The sequence below is a fragment of the Excalfactoria chinensis genome, chromosome 4, assembly GCF_039878825.1.
Source record: "Excalfactoria chinensis isolate bCotChi1 chromosome 4, bCotChi1.hap2, whole genome shotgun sequence".
Lineage (NCBI taxonomy): Eukaryota > Metazoa > Chordata > Aves > Galliformes > Phasianidae > Excalfactoria > Excalfactoria chinensis.
In genome coordinates this window covers 23,917,239-23,934,910 of record NC_092828.1, presented here as the reverse complement: position 1 = coordinate 23,934,910, position 17,672 = coordinate 23,917,239, and the positions used below count along the sequence as shown (strand labels likewise).

Here is a 17,672-nt window from a genome sequence, read left to right as displayed (position 1 = left end):
TTTTGCCTTTTAATTCCAGTTCAGTACAGCCAAAATCTTTTGAACAGCCAGTTTAACCATGTGTTTTGGACTTCCATGGACAAGCATATGATAACCTATTTTTGTTTCAGATGTGACTAGCCTCCTCCCTAGGATCTGACAAAGCGGCTGTTAACTCTGAAAGCTTGGTGTGTTTACAGTGGCTAAGAATAGCACTGCACCACACTTGGTATTGTCTTCTTTCAGAGGTCCGGTTCTAGCACTGGGTGCGGTTTGCAAGCTGTGTGAGCATTAACAGCTTGCCTTGTGCTGTGCCCTTGCATTGTTACTTTCTCTGAAGACTCAAAGCCCTGAAGCTGGTTGTCTATTTTCTAGGAAGTTGCAAAACTGCAGATTCTTATTGGGTTAGTTTACTTTTATTTGTGGAAAGCGTATAGAAATTTCTTCAGGAGATCCAGTAAGAGGTCTAAGTGTCTCATGCTTACTGATGTAAGATGATCTTTAAGTAGGGCTTCGTTAGAGCTCAGTGCTGCATTATGCTGTTACACCAAGACTTCAGAAGTGCAGAGGAATGTCAAAACAGTTGCTAATCATAGAAACAAAATAAGTTTGTGTTAGCATCCCAGAGTACAGTGCTCAGTCATCTACATATTTCCTCATTTTCACGTTCAACAATTTTTTTCCCCACAAAAACAAACCTGCAAATAAACATTCTAGAGCCTCACCAGCCCTGCAGTTGACTTTGCTGTTGTCCCGTGGAGTTCAGTGGATGAAAGGGGGGAGTACATTTGGGAAACAGAAATATGCAAAAGACAACAGCTCATTTGGAAACATTGACTTCACAAAAATCTTATGAGGTCTTCACGTGTCATTGCAAGGAAACGTAAGCTGTACTTTAGAAGTAGCCACCTTACGGATGTGCTGACGGTGGTCGTGTAGGAAAACAAAACCCAGCAAGTGCTGAATTTTCAGAAAAGCTCAAGTTTTCTGTCAGTTTATCTGCACTGCAGGATAGAAAACTTTATTTAGGGAGCTATGTTGTTTATCCTTCCTTTTTTTCCCTCTTATTCTCTTTGGATACAGTTAACTCGTTACCTAGGTGTGCAAAATGTTCTATTATTTTGTTTCTTCTCAGTGAACTTAGGAGAATATGCTGTTGTGTTGGTTTTTGTCTCCGTGACACACTTGCATTGAATTTAGCAGACTGAGTTAGTCCTCATTGATTTACTTCTCTTTTCAGCTTGTGTGTTCACCTGGAGGACTGATTGCAAGGCAAAACTGGCAGAACCAAAAATGGGTTATTCTTTCCTGAAACTGATACTTTGTTCATGGGTCTTGTCCTAGCCCTGATTTGTGTGTACTGGAGCATGTTCTACTGCTCAAATCTGTTGACTTGTGGGTTTTTTTAACCCTCGAGTATGTGTCTTGCACTTCAATTTGCAAAGTATGCCACAATATCAGAAGTACTATTAAAACGTTTCTGGTGGCTTCACTAGGCATTCACTATAAAAGATGGGAAAATGTTCTTTAAATAGACCCAATCAAGGCTAAGGTAATTTGTGTTCAAGCTTTGTAGAAATAGTTTTTGTCTTATATACTAACATACTTACGTGGAACAGTTGAAAAGAAAATGATATTTTCTCTTTATAGATTAAAAAGTGCACGATATGAAGTTATTGGCTACTTTACAACTGATGCTCCAGAGTTTTTTTTCCCAAATCACTTTTTACAACAAAGCTGCTAATATTCATTACTTCTAGCATTAACTTAGGAAAGGTATCAGATTGACATTAATGAGATTAATTGAGGATAATGAGCATAATGAGGATAATGAGCAAAAGTCTTTTCCTCTTTCTACAAGGAGCAGGAATTGCACTTTTCTCACAGGCAGGGAATGAGCAGAAGGGAAGGGGATATAAAACCAACTACCTTGGGTTGTGCAGGGCCAGGAAACTCCTTGCAAGAACTGCTGGCTTCTGCCCCTACCCTGAAATCAGACCAAATGCAATTTGTCAAGCATTCCCTCATTGTTTTGTCTCAGTACACTGGATCAATAGGGATTTTTAGTACCCGCTTCTAGATTGGGTTCATAGAGTGTGTTTTGTTTGTTTGTTTATTTAATATCTTTAATACTGCAGAAGGAGGATGGGGAGTTCTGGTTTTCCAGAGAAACATGAATGAGATTAAGAAGAGCATATTTTTTCTCTTTGCCTTTTAGTGCAGGCATGCTCATGGTAACAGTGACTGTGTTGCTTGAGGCTTTTGTTTGTTTTTTGTAGCATATGTATTCATATGTTAAAGGGAAACAAAACTTCATCAAGGATATGTGTGTGTATGGGAATGATGGTTAGAAATAAGCTGTCTGTGCAGCCATATATCAGTGTGTTTGGATTCCGTCAGTGCTCCATCCACAACTTCCTTTTTTTAGGTACTATTCCTTAAAGCTTTACATATAGAGTTTAGTCTGTGCTTTCCCTCCTCCTCATGTAGTGAGCATGCAATAAAAATAGATATTTAGAAGAAATTCAATCTTGTCGTTGCTATGGAAATGTGTGTTTTCTTAACATACAGAACAATGTATATGGAAATCTGAAATTCTCTTTCCTTCTTTTCTTCCTGTCCTGTCCTGTGTGGTTTATCTTCACACTGCTGCCTTCACCTCCTGTGTGCTTTTTAACTTAACATCATTTATCCAAGCACTGATGGCATATATATATATGTGTGTGTGTATATATATATATATATATGTATGTATGTTTGTCCAATGACAAACAGATCAGATTTAGCTCAGGAATTTAGTGGCAGCTTCTCCAGTGATCACAGCATCAATATGTTTCCATCCTGGTCCAGCCTTCATTGTGAAAACCTGTAAAGGAAGAAACAGATTTATCCGTTAGCAGCAAATGTTTCATTCTCTGCGTCCCTGCAGGCTGACGTGGCCATACTTACTGTACTGAGTAGAAAAGGTGAGAAAGGCAATGTGAGTAAGTTCACCTGCAAGCTTCCCTCTCACTTGAGATGTTAGAAGCTGACCATCCTTCTGAGATGCTCAATGTGAATTAGAAGAAAGCAAACCAAAGCTGGGAAGCTTACTTTTGCTCTGTAGTCTGCGAGTGGCAAAATGCTGGGGAACACTGATAGAAGCCAGTGGATTATCCATACATGTTAGGTTCAAGTGGGTACTTAATTTTGGGGTTTTTACTGGTAAAATTTTGTTGAATGCTGAAGCCATAACAATGAACTGTGAGACTGTATCAAAATATTCAGCTTTTACATCATTGATAAAGTTCTAATTGCTTGTGTTTGTAGAGAAGAATTTGATGGTGTGATAGTTGGAATCAATGCCAGATAGCTTGCTATCTGAGCCGACCTCCTTCCAGTTGTCTTCTCGACTGCAAGAGTTGGAATGAAGAGAATAAGGGCATGTCTGCAGGGCTTTCACAGGCTATGGCCTTTGCTGTTCAGTGCATTCATTAGGTTGTGCTGTCTAAAACCACAGCTGGTATGGCAATGAACCGGTGCTAATGGCTCCCTTTGAAAGTTAGGGAATACTGCTAGCTCAGACCTCTTGGGAGCTCAGTTTACATTTTCCTGAGGGTACACGGATCAGAAGAACCAAGATATCAAGCCAGAGTCACACCATTCTGTTCCTGCTTTCTGTATTTAAAGGAAAACTGTAATCATTACTTCTGCTGCAGTAATGATCTTAAATAAGACTTAAACATGAGATAAAGCTCTTTTAAATGCCTTTAGCACTTCTGCAGTTTAATCCTGTGGGAATAGAATCGCTTCGTTGCATTGTTACCGGAGGTAAGACTTACACTGTAGAAGTCCAGTATTAAGATACAGGAACAAGTATTAAGAGGAACCAAAACATGTAGTGTGTTTGTTTTTGTTTATAATTCTTACTTTGTTACTGTTTTGAGAGAACACAAGATTAGTAAGTAAGTAGAATTTGATCAGTTGAACGTGCCCAGTTATTACAGTTTAATATTTTGAAGGAAACGGAGATATTAGGATATGTTCTTGGCATAGCGCTGGTGCATTGCCAGTGCCATTTGCATTCCTGCCTCTGTGCTACATCCATAGGTGATGGTCTTGTTCTAGCCTAGGGGCAGATGAAAGAGACAGGACATAGTATCTTATGCTTTATCTGATTTTTTAAGCTGATCTTGCATGACAACAGCTTTCTGGGAGTGAAACAAAGCATGTTAAATACGTTGGCAGTTTTGAAGTATGTGATGAAATAATTTTGATGCCTTTCTGCATGAAGGTTTCTGTGAAATTCAAAACACTTTTTCTTTAATGGAAATGGTTTTTCTGAGGAGGGTTTCTGTTCCGGCAGTTCTTCTACAAAAGAAATTATATAAACTGCCATTTTAGTGCTCTGACACTTTTATGGTCAGGATTTCCTGATGTCATGCTGTAATCAAGAATGACTGGGCAAGACTTGAGACAACTTAGTTTAAATCAATTTCCTCTTTCTCTGGACAAATCTTTGTGCTTTGTCATGTTGTTTTCAAATTGCTTGTGTATGGTTTGGTCTTTTGGCACCCTATGCTATCCAACCTACCCACAAATATCTTCTTTTTCCTGTCCAATACTGGTTTGCATACATGGCCTGCCATAGAAGGCTCTGTAAAATGATTGGCAGAGGAGTTGTAATTCTTTGTGCATGTGCTTGTAGCAATCTCCACCAGTATTTCCTTTCTAGGCTCTAACTCTTGTGTTTTTAGAATATGGTAAAATTAGTTTGGTAAGACATTCTAGGGATATTTTTCTGGTTTTGTTACTTAGATTTTCGGTTTCTTCCTTCCAGAAACAGCTACTTGTATCATAGGCCTCACATTCCCCTTTGCCATTCTCCTGCTGATTAGAATTATGTATGTGGGAGGTCAGCTGAGTTGCAGCAGGGATCTTTGTGACTGCAGCTTGTAGGAGCCTTTGCAGCTCTTCGGTCTGATGTTCTCTATAGGCAGACTTTGAAAACCTGGCAACAGCTGCTGTTCCACTGCTGACTGGCTGCCCTAGAGGTCCAGGCACTGTCCTTGTGGCAGAGCTGGCCTCGTTTTCAGCCGTGATATTTCTTGAGAAAGTTATTTCTGTTTTCTGCCTTCCATAGGTAGAAAATACCTGCACGTCTGATTCAGATGCTTGTGTGTGATATAAGTGATATACGTGACTCTTCTTCCTGTTCAATAACAATTCCATATTTACCGTATGAAGATAACATGTGTTACTTTGCTACTACCTTTAAAGAATTATGGTGCTGTTTTTTTTTACCTGAAGGAAAGCTTTCGTTGGGGCTGAGCACTCAAACTTGTCTTTTGCAATTGTGCTACATTCCACAAACAGGAGAGGCTTAGAAAGATTTATCTGGGTTGCTGCTTCTCACCTCTGTGCAGAGCTAGGGGGAATGACTAGCACAATCCTTATAAAGAAGTGGCAAAATCAGCAGCATTTCTTGGGGAGGATACGAGTCCAGTTTCTCTCTTCTTTTTTATCTAAATTTATGCAAAAGAAGTACTTAAAGGTAGTATTTCCAATCTGATCTTTGTAATTTATTTTGTCTTCCCATGCTCTGGAGTTTTGGGAAAGAAATAACCGTTCTGCTTTGACACTTCTCAAAATAAGCTGGGGAAGAGACTGCAAGAAATGAAGTCCAGTACAGGAAACAGATTTGCTGGTTAGAATTTGCTCAGCCTTTAAAGCAAGTAGGCAACAAGCATTTCTTGTTTTCCTCAGATGCTTCCCCAAAGGCCGTCTGTAAGTCAGTACAACAAGGGCAGAAAGCTGCTGGTGGGCAGAGAATATAGCAACAACTCTCCAGAAGACATTGGTGAGAACAAGTTTAGAAGGAGGACAGAGAGCTTCTGTAATCTGTGTGTGTTTGACCCATGGGAGGCTGACTTAATGCCTCTCAGACCACGGTCACAGATGTGGAAAGGGTAGAAGAATTTTTCTTAAACTTATTTTTATAAAGAAAAGCAGCACCTTGGAATCTGAAGTAATAATTTGATTTCTTTGCTCTTCTCTCTGTTTTTGGAGACTGTTTCATTAGGTTTCTAGATGACATTGTGCCAAGTGAAATTGTCAGAGGTTTTAACAGTAGTGTGGAGGAAAAGACTACTTGGGAACAGCAAAGCTGCCAATTGTGAAGATCTTCAAACATGAAGATCATCAGTAGCAACTTGTATCTGCTAAGGGGGTTGCAATCTGTCTCAGATAGCAGAAAGCTCGATATTGCCTTACTAAGACTTTATGCCGTAGAATTTCAGCCATGTCTATGTTGCCTTGGAGTAATATTTTTGTTGAGGTTTACTAGTGGAGGAGTCTGTGTGTTGAGGAAGGTTAAAATTTCTTGCAGGTGTTTTCAGAGGCTGCAGGCAGGAGGCAAGGTTTATGTGAGTACCTGTAGCTACAACATTGACAGCTATTCTTTTAGCTGAGTCAGTTTTCCGTAGAAGTAGAAAAATGGCTTTACATGATGAAACTTGAGAAGATTGCTGGGAGGTGTTTGTTTCTGTTCTTTGAGGCCGCTTGCAAACCCAGCTGTCATAGTATCGGTTTCCACAATATGCTCAAAAAACTTTCCCTATTCCATCCCAAGACATCCTTTTCAATTTAGTCATATACTTAGTTAGCGACTGCTAGAAATGAATGCATCTTCCATTGATTGATGTAAAATAGATGTATGTTTATTCTTTCCTGCCTCTGGCTGGGATATCTGAAGCTTCTTAGATAAACTGTCAGTAGGGAAATATTTTTTACTGCAGAGGTAAAAGTGCAAGTTCTGATTTGGAAGCGGAGGGGAAGTTATCAATATATGTATAACTTCCTGTCACTGAAAGATTTGACTTGGCTTTACAGGCATTACACTAGCTGTATGGCTGAACTAACCAAGTCCCTTGAGATCTGGAAGTGAATAAAATTAGTATATGTGTATATTTTACAAGTCTGGAATTTCTTCTCTTTCCTTTTGCTGTAATCTGTTATCACAAGTAACATTTTGCAGATAAATGAGTGTTGGTGAAATCAATGGAGACAGCTGGATAAATACAGCATGATGCCTGGTGGGTCGCTATATCTAGCTCAGTGCCACTTTCCCTCTACCTGGAAGGCAGCCGGCTCCGCTACACTGTGCTGCACAGTATTTCTTAGCCTTGACAGATGCAGAGGCTTTCTGCTGCAGTGCCCAACTGGAGCCAGCTCTGGGCTGTGTGATGCTGCTGAACCGAGGAGCCGCCCAGCACTGTGCGTGCAGATGTGCTGGCTGTGCATGAGGTCAGCTGGTGCTCAGTGCAGCTGGAGATAATAGGTCAATATATTCAGCTTGGGAACAGGCTCCTTGCAGTAGCACGATTGGTGTGTGTTTGGACAAAAGCTGAGGAGGTACCCATGGCTATTCTTGCAGCATCACAAGCTTGTGTAGCCCAAGTAAACCATCTGGATACCTGCTGCGTCCTACCCTCTCCATTCTGAAAGCAAATCTGCATGACCTAAGTAAATATATGACTGACAGACATAGATCATTTAATGCATACTCCAGACTTTTAAATTAATGTTATTTTGTAGTGTCCCCCCATAACTTAATTTTTTTTGCCTTTTATTTAATGAGTTCTGAAAAAGCATCTCCATTGAGGGTGTACTGTATTTCTTTTGCCAGCAATCTGTGATTGGTTTTCGAATGGCTCTTTCTTATACTTGAGCTGTAGACCGAAGGCTAAAGTTTGGAAAGGGCATCTTTAATAGAGAAGTATATGGTATATGGTAAGCTTCTTGGTCTTCAGAAAAATGTTTGCCATTTCTTTTTTTCAAATAATGAAGCACATTCAAGGAAACATTTTTTTGGTCACTTCTGTGAGTAAGGACACTTTGGAACTGAGAACTTGATGGTATAAAATAATTGGAGAATTGGGAGAAAAAAAGATAGGGTTTTTTAATACGTTGCTGTAGAGAAAAGACTGCTGGCTTTGACATGGGAGACTTAACACTTTGGCTCTGCTCATGAAGAATTGGGGTGATTACTGGGCAGATTAGATTGCCTCTATTGCGCATCAGGGTCCTTATTAGGAAGTAAGTGGTTTCTCTAGTTAAGTAAATGAGTTATTGCTATGAAGCACTCAATATTTGTTGCAGATATCTTTCCATGTATATTAATTTCACTTCTATGAGGTAGAGTGAGATAGTCTAGATGTTTATCAGAGCATGGGGACAAAGAGTTTAATGAAAGAACGATTAAGTAAAAATGCAGATATTTTCAGTCTTTTGAAATTGTCATATTGTCAGTTGGACTTTCAGACCTTCTTCTGGAACAAGTATCACAGGAAGCGTGAAGTAGCTGTGATTCTATCTGTGCTGTGAAAATAACCATAAAATGATGAATCATGAAATGTAAGCTGTATAAAAGGACTTACTACCTTAGCAATGAGCTAAACGTAGCAACTAAGTACATAATCAGTTTGATGAGAATGATGGAGGCCTTCTCCAAAGTGTGTTGAGTATTCTTGTTTTATAATTGCATACTGTATTTAAAAGAAATAAAATAACTTCAGACGTAATTGCAACCATCTTGAAAGAGGACAGATCCTTGGTACAAGTTCTGCTTCTGTCCAACCAAACACTCCAGCCTTCTGAGAAGCAATAGCAACTTGAGCAGAGCAAATTTCAGGTAGATGATGTGAGTCACACAGTACTACTGAAAGCAAGTGAGGAGGGTTATCACTTAACCAAGTGGAAAATAGTACCAAAAAAGAATACAAAACCTCAAAAACATTGTATGTTAGCTGGGAAATCAGTTGTGCTCCCACAATGCCACAGGTTGATGTGCATCAGTTACCTTGGGTACCAGCTCGGTATGTGTGAGTCCTGAATAACCTTACTGGTGTATATGGGACCCCATTTATATCCTCAGCCACTTGATGTGTTTGGACTATACAAAGAGAAGCAGGATGATAAAAATACCATTCTTTAATATCAACTTTGGTATTAAGTAAACTTTCGTAGGTCTGGATACTTGTGTTTACCATGAAGAAATTTTGTTACTAATTTAACATCCATCAGCATGTGTTGCCTTTTGACCTAGGAGTGCGTTGTCTGTCTAATTATCCTTTGTATTGTTTTACTGTTCCTTGAAACTATCCAAACAATTTGGCGTGTCCTTAGCAACCAAACAATACTGTTTAACAGATATTTCCTACAGCTCTTCAGGGGGAGTTGCTTCCAAATTTCCCACGTAGCACCAGCTTGCATTGGAACAAACAAACAGGATATTGTTTCAAGTGAATAGCACCCAGTGTTTCAAGCAGTTTATGAAAGTAGTTTTCTGTTATCGGACTGTTGTGAGTGGTGTGGTTTTTGGTTCCAGAGTTTGTCTGAAGTGCTGCAGACTGTTCCTTAGTTTTGAGCTTCAAAACAATGTTTGAAACATAAATTTTCTCAGGCAACAGCTAATGCTTTGGTGGCAGGGAGGAGGAAAATATTTAATCCTACCCTGTAATGAGATTTCTCCATTAAATATGCTGTTTAAAATCCACACATGTCCTTTTTAGAATGTTATCAATTGCAAGTTCATGAATACCACTGAACGTAATTATACCAGATAATCGTGTAGTCTGACCTCGTTAAGAAATCTGATAATAGATTTTGGCTTTCCTTTAAAGAACGACTGTATATATATCCTTTTATTAAACACAGATCAACTCCCTCCCTGTTTTCCCTCCTTTGTATTTTTTTTTCCTGTTTCATGTTTAAGCTAAATATCTGGTTTTACATGGCAGTTAAAACCACAACCATTGTCATACACAGTTATTAAGAGTCCTCAGCAAGTTCACAGGTTAAAGTAAATCCTAGTCTTCTATCCAGCTATTTGAGTATGCTGGTACTTCAAGAAACCTACTGTGTTTCTAATTCTCTCATGGTATTGTTTGTAGTTACATCATTTTTTTTTTTTTTTAAATTAAATTTAATTTAATTTATTAATTTATTTGGTGGAGAGTGAGAATTCATTACCAATTGAAAGATTTGTGCATGTGAATCCAGCCGTTAGCTGTACTGCAGGTGTCTGTGGCTTTGTTCACCTTATGTCTGGTTTTAGATCAACCTGAATAGTCTTGGGGCCTCATCCTGAGCAAGAGATGCTGTTTCGTGTCTTTCATAATTACTGTGTGTTAATGTCAGTGAGATGAGACATTAGAGACTTGGCCATACTGGGAAGAGTCCAAGATAATGCAGGGTTTGCAGCAGCTGCTCCTGTGAGGAAAGGCTGAAAACTGGGCCTGCTTAGCAAGAGGAAGAGGAGTTTCAGGGGGATCTCATCGATGTCCATTGATGCCTAAAGGGAGAATGAAAAGAGGGGTAGAGCCAGGCTTTCAGTGGTGCATAGTGCCAGGATAAGAGGCAATAGGCACAAACTGGCACAGGCTGCCCAAGAGCTGAAGAGTCCTTCCCTTGGAGATCTCCAAATGCCTCATGGGCCTGGGCACCCTGCTTTTGGTGCCCCTCCTTGAACGGGGTTTGAGTCAGATGGATGTGGGGGAGATTCTGTGGCCTCTTATTGAGAATTGGTTGAGTTTTGTTTGGTGCAAAGTAAATAAAGTACTGTGAGGATGATCAGATCTCATTTTTTTTTTCCAGATTCTTTTGTGGCAGATGCTTTCTAAGGTCATCTTTTAAAGGCTGGATACAGAAGTGTATTTTGTAAATACACTTTTAAGACTTGCCTACCCCAAACAAAGTTAGAGACGTATGGGTTAAGAAGTATGTTATCCTCGCTCAGTTTCCATGCAGAGGCACAAAGTTCCAGCTCTTGTTGAGGAACGTGGGCTGGACAGCAGTGATGGCAGTCACTGCCAAGCCCTCTGCCCAGTTATTTGGGCATTGTGGCACGCTCCAGTAGGCAAGGCTAGAAGGAGCCAAAGCAGCTGCTTCAGTAACTCCTTTCTGATCCAGTGCAGCTAGCAATGCTCAAGGAATTGTTTACAATTCTTCCATTTCTTTCAGCTTCTGTGTGTGATTTAGAACAGTGAAGTCAGTAAAGTTGCTGTTGAGTAGAACAGAACATTGACTTTCTTATATATGCTCATATTTAGGATAGAAAGAACTGCTTACATAGAAATATGTGAAATCTGTTGGATACTTTAGCTTTTAGGCACCTGGTTTACTTATCTTTACAAGTCTTCAGGCCTTTCCAAATTAGGCACTTGAAAGAAAATAAGTAAAAAATTGTTATTTATGTTTGGTGAATATGAAAGGTTTCAGTTTTGTAAAGCTCAGAAACTTGGTGTTTCTGTTGGTCACCTGCTGAGGTGAGGAAGGATGCATTCCTCCTTTTCTCCTTTTCTGTCCTCATGTCTTTGTGCTTTCACTCTTGACCCATAACGTATCTGTTTCATTTCCTTTGCTGCCTTTGGAGGGATTGGGGTCTAAGAATGGCAAGAACATGCACGTTGGAGGAAGCACAGAGAGCTTGTAGGGAAACAAACTGGGCTTGTTTTCTTATGAGGTGCTTAAACTCTGTGCTAATAGGTTTAAGTGGGATAAGAAAAGAGTTTTCCTTTCAAGTTACGTGTTTTGGATTGTTGTCTTTTCTTATTGCAGGCACAATCCTTGGTGTGACTTTCCACTGTGGGGATCTAGAATCTGGCAGCACTTCCTAGCTCTTGTTGCCTGCATTGTGTGCACATATATTTCAGTGTCTTTTGTCATCAAGACCAAAAAGTTAGATTGAAGCCTTATAGGATGTTCTGAAGTGCATTATGACTTGTGGCAAGTGTGCTTGTGTGCTGGGTGTTCTGGCACATCACCTGCTGTTCCCCCTAATACTGGCAACTCGACTGTGTCATTTTGGCATTTCCTTTTTGTCTGTAAGAGAGCATATGGTGGTTTACATATGGGAAAACATACATATTGCTCAGACAGTACTGCTTATCTTAACAGTGATGGTTTGAGCAGCAAATCTGTGCTAGAAATACTTAAAGGAAAAACAGAGATCATACATACTAACAAGCTGAAGCAAAGGAAATATCCTTTTTCTTTAGAGACTGAGGTAATTGGGACCATTCATGCATTTCACTTCATGCTGAATTGTCAGCTTTAGTAGCACATTTGATACATGGATACTTTCTGTGGAAGCTGAGGAAACCTGTGTTATGTCAGATGTAACTTTCTGAAGTTAGAGAAGAAATTCTGAAGGGTTTAGAGGCAGACATGGGAAGGCTCTATGCAGACTCTAAGACTTGGTTTCCAGGATAACCAGTGTTTTCATAGATGAGATGAAGAATGAGAAAACATTGAGTGAAAGTTGTGGATAATATTTAGCACATAGGAATTGCATTTGCACAAACTGAAAACAAATGAGTGTTTTGAAAATTAGGAAGAATTGGTGAAGTGCATCTCAACACCTTTTTAATCACAGAAAGCCCACAGAGCCTTACATGGGCAAATCGCAGTAGGTAATAAAGTAAAACAGACAGATATTAGACTCCCTGTACAACCACCATAAGAAAAGAAAATCCTAGTATGAGTAGGAAACACGGAACCATAGGTATTCAGAGGGACCTCTGGACTCATCTCATCCAACCCCTTTACTAAAGCAGGTTCCTTTCCTTCAGTTTGTCACACAGGAAATCTCAGTATCACAAGAAGTCTTAGCATCAATTTCTAATATTTAAAAAAACTTAGTAAGCCAATAAGTATTTTGATTTTGTGTGTACAGTGTGAGAATCATTATTGTTTCCCCTATTTGCCATGGATGTATTAAGCACTTTGAACAGTGAGTTGTAATACCTGATTTTTGATACTGCAAGTCATGTCAGATGGTAGCTGTGGTAAAAGGAAAGAAATGCTTTCAAGTGCTTGGAGAGGAAAAGTGAAATTCAAAGTGGATAAATATTATGCAATCTCAGCGTATGGCAATTTCAGTAGATGAGTGAAAGCTCTGTTAGAGAAACTAATATATCAATCAGTTATTTAATATGGCTGGTAGGGGATAAGTCTTCAAGATTTTTTGTTAGAGGGATGTCCTGGTTTCAGCTGAAATAGAGTTAATTATTTTCCTAGTATGATGCTGTGTTTAGGATTTAGGTTGGGAATAATGTTGATAGCCACCAGTGTTTTAGTTGTTGCTGAGCAGTGCTTATACAGAGCTAAGGTTGTTTCAGCTTCTTGTGCTGCTCTGCCAGCAAGGAGCTGGGGGGGCACAAAGGGCTGGGAGGGGACAGCACCAGGACAGCTGACCCAGACTGGCCAAAGGCATGTCCTGTACCAACTGGCGTCATGCTGAGGAACAACTGGCCAGGGGGAGGAGGCTGCTGCTGCTCAGTGCCTGACTGAGCATCAGACAGTGGGGAGCTGGTGAGCAATTGCATCGTGCATCAATTGTTCTGTGTATTCTATTATTTCTGTTATTATTACCATTTCCCTTCCATTTCTGTTCTTCTCTCAGACCATACATTTTACCCTTTTTCCATTTCTCTCTGCTGTCCCACTTTGGTGGGGGTGGGTGTGAGCAAACTGCTTTGTGACTCTTAGCCACTGGCTGGGTTAAACCACAACAGGAGTGGAGAAAAATATTGAGTGTGACACCTCTGGAAGGAACTTGCAGTATTTTTGGAAAAATCAAATTGCAGACAAAAGTTGCCAAGAGGCATTTCTTGTAGACCAAGTAGAACCTTGAACTTAGATGGTTTATAAACATCACCTCAAGAAGATGCATCTCACAATACAGGGAGGTGGTCCTACAAATTGAACTTCTGATTTTTAGCCATATTTGAAGTGAAGACACTGTGTATTAAAGCCCGTGTATTGGTCATCAACCAGTTATGTTCAGAATGAGGCTGTTCACGCACCTTGAGACAATCACTAATAAAAAGAGTTAATGCTGCACTCCCATATCTAACCTTCCAGTGGAATTTCCTATCAAATGCCAAGTAACAGTTGAAAAGGACTTCTGGATGTTTCTTTCTGGGATATAGAATATACTGTGTAGATACATTTATGTGGCGGATGAGAAAGTATCAAGAAGTGTCGTTATTTAGAAGTTCTGCTTTACAGCTCACTTTTTTTCCCCCTTCTTCTTTTTTCTTAATAGCCTCCACGCCACCCAGCAGAGTAAATAAACGCAGAGTTTCTCCAAGTGTTGCTTCCACTTGGGAAAAGAGAGGCGTCATCATGTCTAACATTACTATTGATCCAGATGTAAAACCTGGCGAGTATGTCATCAAAAGCCTCTTCGCTGAATTCGCTGTTCAGGCTGAAAAGAAAATTGAAGTTGTAATGGCTGAACCTTTGGTGAGTCCTTTTCTTAAATATTTTTATTGTTTGTAATATTCCTTGAAATGGTTGTTTTTCTTTTCTTTCCTTTTTCTTTTTTTCTAAAACAAGCATATATTATATCTGTGGTAACGGAAAAAAGCATCCGCAGATAACCATTCAATTTTTGCAGGGATTACTTCAGTAATAAAGAGGCCACTGCAAACAGGATTGCTACCTAGATAATGTTTTATTGACTTCCTCCAAAACTGTTCTAAGTGGTTACTGGAGTTCAGGCCTCTTAGTATTTATAAATTGTGTAAAATTACAAAAGGAAATAGTGACTACAACAAAATGTTCCTACATTACTGCTACCAAACATGTTTCCTGTTCGTGTTCCTTTGAAATAATATTTTTCTGAAAATAGAATTTCAAAGAAAGATGCATGTGATGTGTTTGCCAAGTAAGTTAGTACTGAATCACAGAATGGTTTGGATTGGGAGGGACCTTAAATCCCATCCAGTTCCAAAGCCCTGCTGTGGGCAGGGCTGCCCCTCACCAGCTCAAGCTGCCCAAGCCCCCGTCTATACTGGCCTTGAACCCCTCCAGGGATGGAGCTTCTCTGGGCAGCTGTGCCAGCGCCTTACCACTCTCTGAGTAAAGAATTGTCTCCTAGTATGTAATCTAAATCTCCCTCCTTTCAGTTTAGAGCCCCATTGTCCTATTATTATTATTATTATATCATGTAAAAAGTCATTTCTTCTCCTGATGATAAGCACTCTTCAAGTACTGGAAGGCCTCTGCGTGGTTTGCAGTCATCTCTTCACCGAGTTAAGGAAGCCGTGGGCCAGTCTCTGTGGGAGAGGTGCTTCGGCCCTCTGGTCGTCTTCATGGTCTCTTCTGGACCATTTCTAATAGCATGTCTTTGTTGTGTTGGGAGCCCCAGACCTGGATGCTGTACTTCAGGTGGAGCTTGACAAGAGCAGAGTAGAGGATCCCCCTCTCCCTGTTGTCACTCCTCTTTTGATGCAGGATACAACTGGCCTTCTGGGCTGCAAGCACACACTGCTTGCTCATGTCCAGCTTTGTGTTCATCACAACCAACCTAGATGGCATGCTCTTGAAATAAATGGATATATACTTTTTAAATTGGGAATTGTGCTCAGTAGTGATCTTTACTTTGCATGAAATCTGACTCAGTATCAGTATCCTTCAGGATGATGTGGGTTTTTTCTTCTTCTTTTTTTTTTTTTTTAAATACACACAAGCGATTTACAATCCTGGAATTAAATGGGAAATCGAAGACACTTATTTGTCTCCAAATCACACACAATGCATTGCAACTTTCAGAACTTCATCTAAAATTATATTATTTTAAGAAATGAAATTTAATATACAGATTATGTGTCTTCTGTGGCTTGTCCATAATTGCACCTACTTTTTAAGTTGAAAAAAAATAAATTGCAAAATTACTAGTTTGCTGGATGCAACTATAAAAAGGTAAAATGCTACCAGCCTTATAACTTTGTGTGCTTGCAAGCATTCAACATATTTCTACAGCATGACCATATCTTGAATGTTTTCATTAACTGCTGTTATGGACTGTCCTCTCTCACAACACCAGTCGGCAGATCATGACCATGCTGTGCCAAAGACATGGCATCAAGATCATGCTGCATTATGGGTAATACTGACAAATAAGCTTTTGTTGTAGATGTCTGTTTCCTACAAATAGCTTTGAATAGTTATAATATAAAGAGCATCCTCCCATGTTCTCCTCTTTCCTGCATATATGCAGTGAGCTACAGTCTCTGTACTAGTAGTATTTCTTGGGCTAAACAGCACAAGGGAACACAGTAGTTTGGGCATGCAATGAATTTGAGTGTAAAAATCTGAAGACCTTTTAGTGAAAAGCTAAAAATATGTTGAAATGTTAACTGGAGAATCAACTAAATTGAAAGGCCTCTGTGTGCGACAATTGCTTGCAGAAGCATTTTTCATTATAATAAGTAGTCCTAATAAAGCAGTAGGCATGGGTGAGTGCTTGGACCCCAGTTGGGAAACTTTATGAAAGAAAAGGAAAAGGTAGAAAAAGAGGAACTAAATATATTTGTGATACCACTGACTGAATTATCTTCAGGTGAAATCATGAGTAGATGAAAGGCCAAAGAAAAGAAAACATTTCATCATACACACCTGTTTAAGTATACATTGTTCATAACTGTACTTGTGTGTGTACCAGACAAGTATACAATTATAACATAACTTTACTGTTTCCTTATCGACATTACAATGGTTTAAGAGTTCAGGAGGGTTTGGTGAGAAATTACAGCAGTATTTGCAGGAAAACACACATAAAAATACTCGAGTGATTACAGACGGCACAGAGAGGAGAGGTGCGGAGTGGTGATGCTGGCAGCAAACAGGAAGGTGACCAGTGAATGCCATCTGAGTATCTTTTTACAACTTGTTTGTTAAACATAGCATTTGGCCAAGACTTTTGCATCTATAATTCAAATGGACTGAAGAGCTCTGCAGATGCAATCTGTTTGGAGTTAAATCTCTGAACTCAAATACTGAATAGCATGGTAAGTGTAGTAGCCCTGGTGTGCGCTTGTGCTGCAAAACATGTCCATGGAGTGGATTAAGTGCTCTGACAACAATCCTGGACTGTGCCTCTCTGCCATGCTGTTAACTGTTATTTAAACAAAGGTTTCATCATACAAAATCAGAACTTTCATTGGAGTAGAAATTAGTAAAGCTGTGAACAAGGCACTTTGCAAAGAAGTGTGACCCCTCAGATCTTTGGTCTCATGAACTTCTAAGATAATTGCAAGAATTAATCAAGATCTGGTAGTAAGATTCTAATGCTGATATTTTAATTGCATACAGTACATATAAAATTCGTTAGGAGAAGATAGGAAATGATAATTATTGGCAGAACAGTGCTTTGTGAAAGTGTTTTTAACAGTTCTGTCTGGGCTCATGTGCTAGATTTTAAAATTTATTTGAACAAAATGCATTGTGATGATGAAAGTCTGAAGGGGAGATGGAAAGTTGTAGCTGAGATTGGAGAAAAGATTCTGCAGGAAGAGAAGAAAGCCCCATGCTATTTTAGTTTGTTTTGGTTTTGTCAAATGACATGGCTGCAAATAATGAAGTTTATGTGGGGAATATATATATTTGTTACATAAATCTTTAATGTGTTAGATGGAGCCAGGCTGCTGGATGGTGTTTGGAGCCAATAAAGTTAGAAGCTAAGCACTTAAAACTTGAAGTTGTCCATGCCAGCGAGGCAGCAGAAGTAGATGGAAAACAGTCACTCTGGGCGGGACAGCTGGGGCAGGAAAGGCAGTATGCTGCTCATTCAGGAGTTGAGTTGTGATTCCCAAAAGCAACTAAGTGGTTTCTCTGGTTGTGAATTTTCTTACGATACTCTGTGT

The 17,672-nt window shown here is 39.5% G+C and overlaps 1 protein-coding gene across 8 annotated transcripts in view; it reads left to right on the top strand.

Annotated features, from left to right (window-relative positions):
* FRYL (FRY like transcription coactivator) overlaps window positions 1–17,672 on the top strand; it is a 158,478-nt gene that overhangs the window by 56,516 nt on the left and 84,290 nt on the right. For all 8 annotated transcript variants that reach the window (XM_072334014.1, XM_072334013.1, XM_072334017.1 and 5 more), the window contains one exon: window positions 14,069–14,268. In XM_072334014.1, coding sequence (XP_072190115.1) covers window positions 14,149–14,268 — 120 coding nt within the window. In that variant the 5' untranslated portion in view covers window positions 14,069–14,148. The remainder of the gene's footprint in view (window positions 1–14,068; window positions 14,269–17,672) is intronic.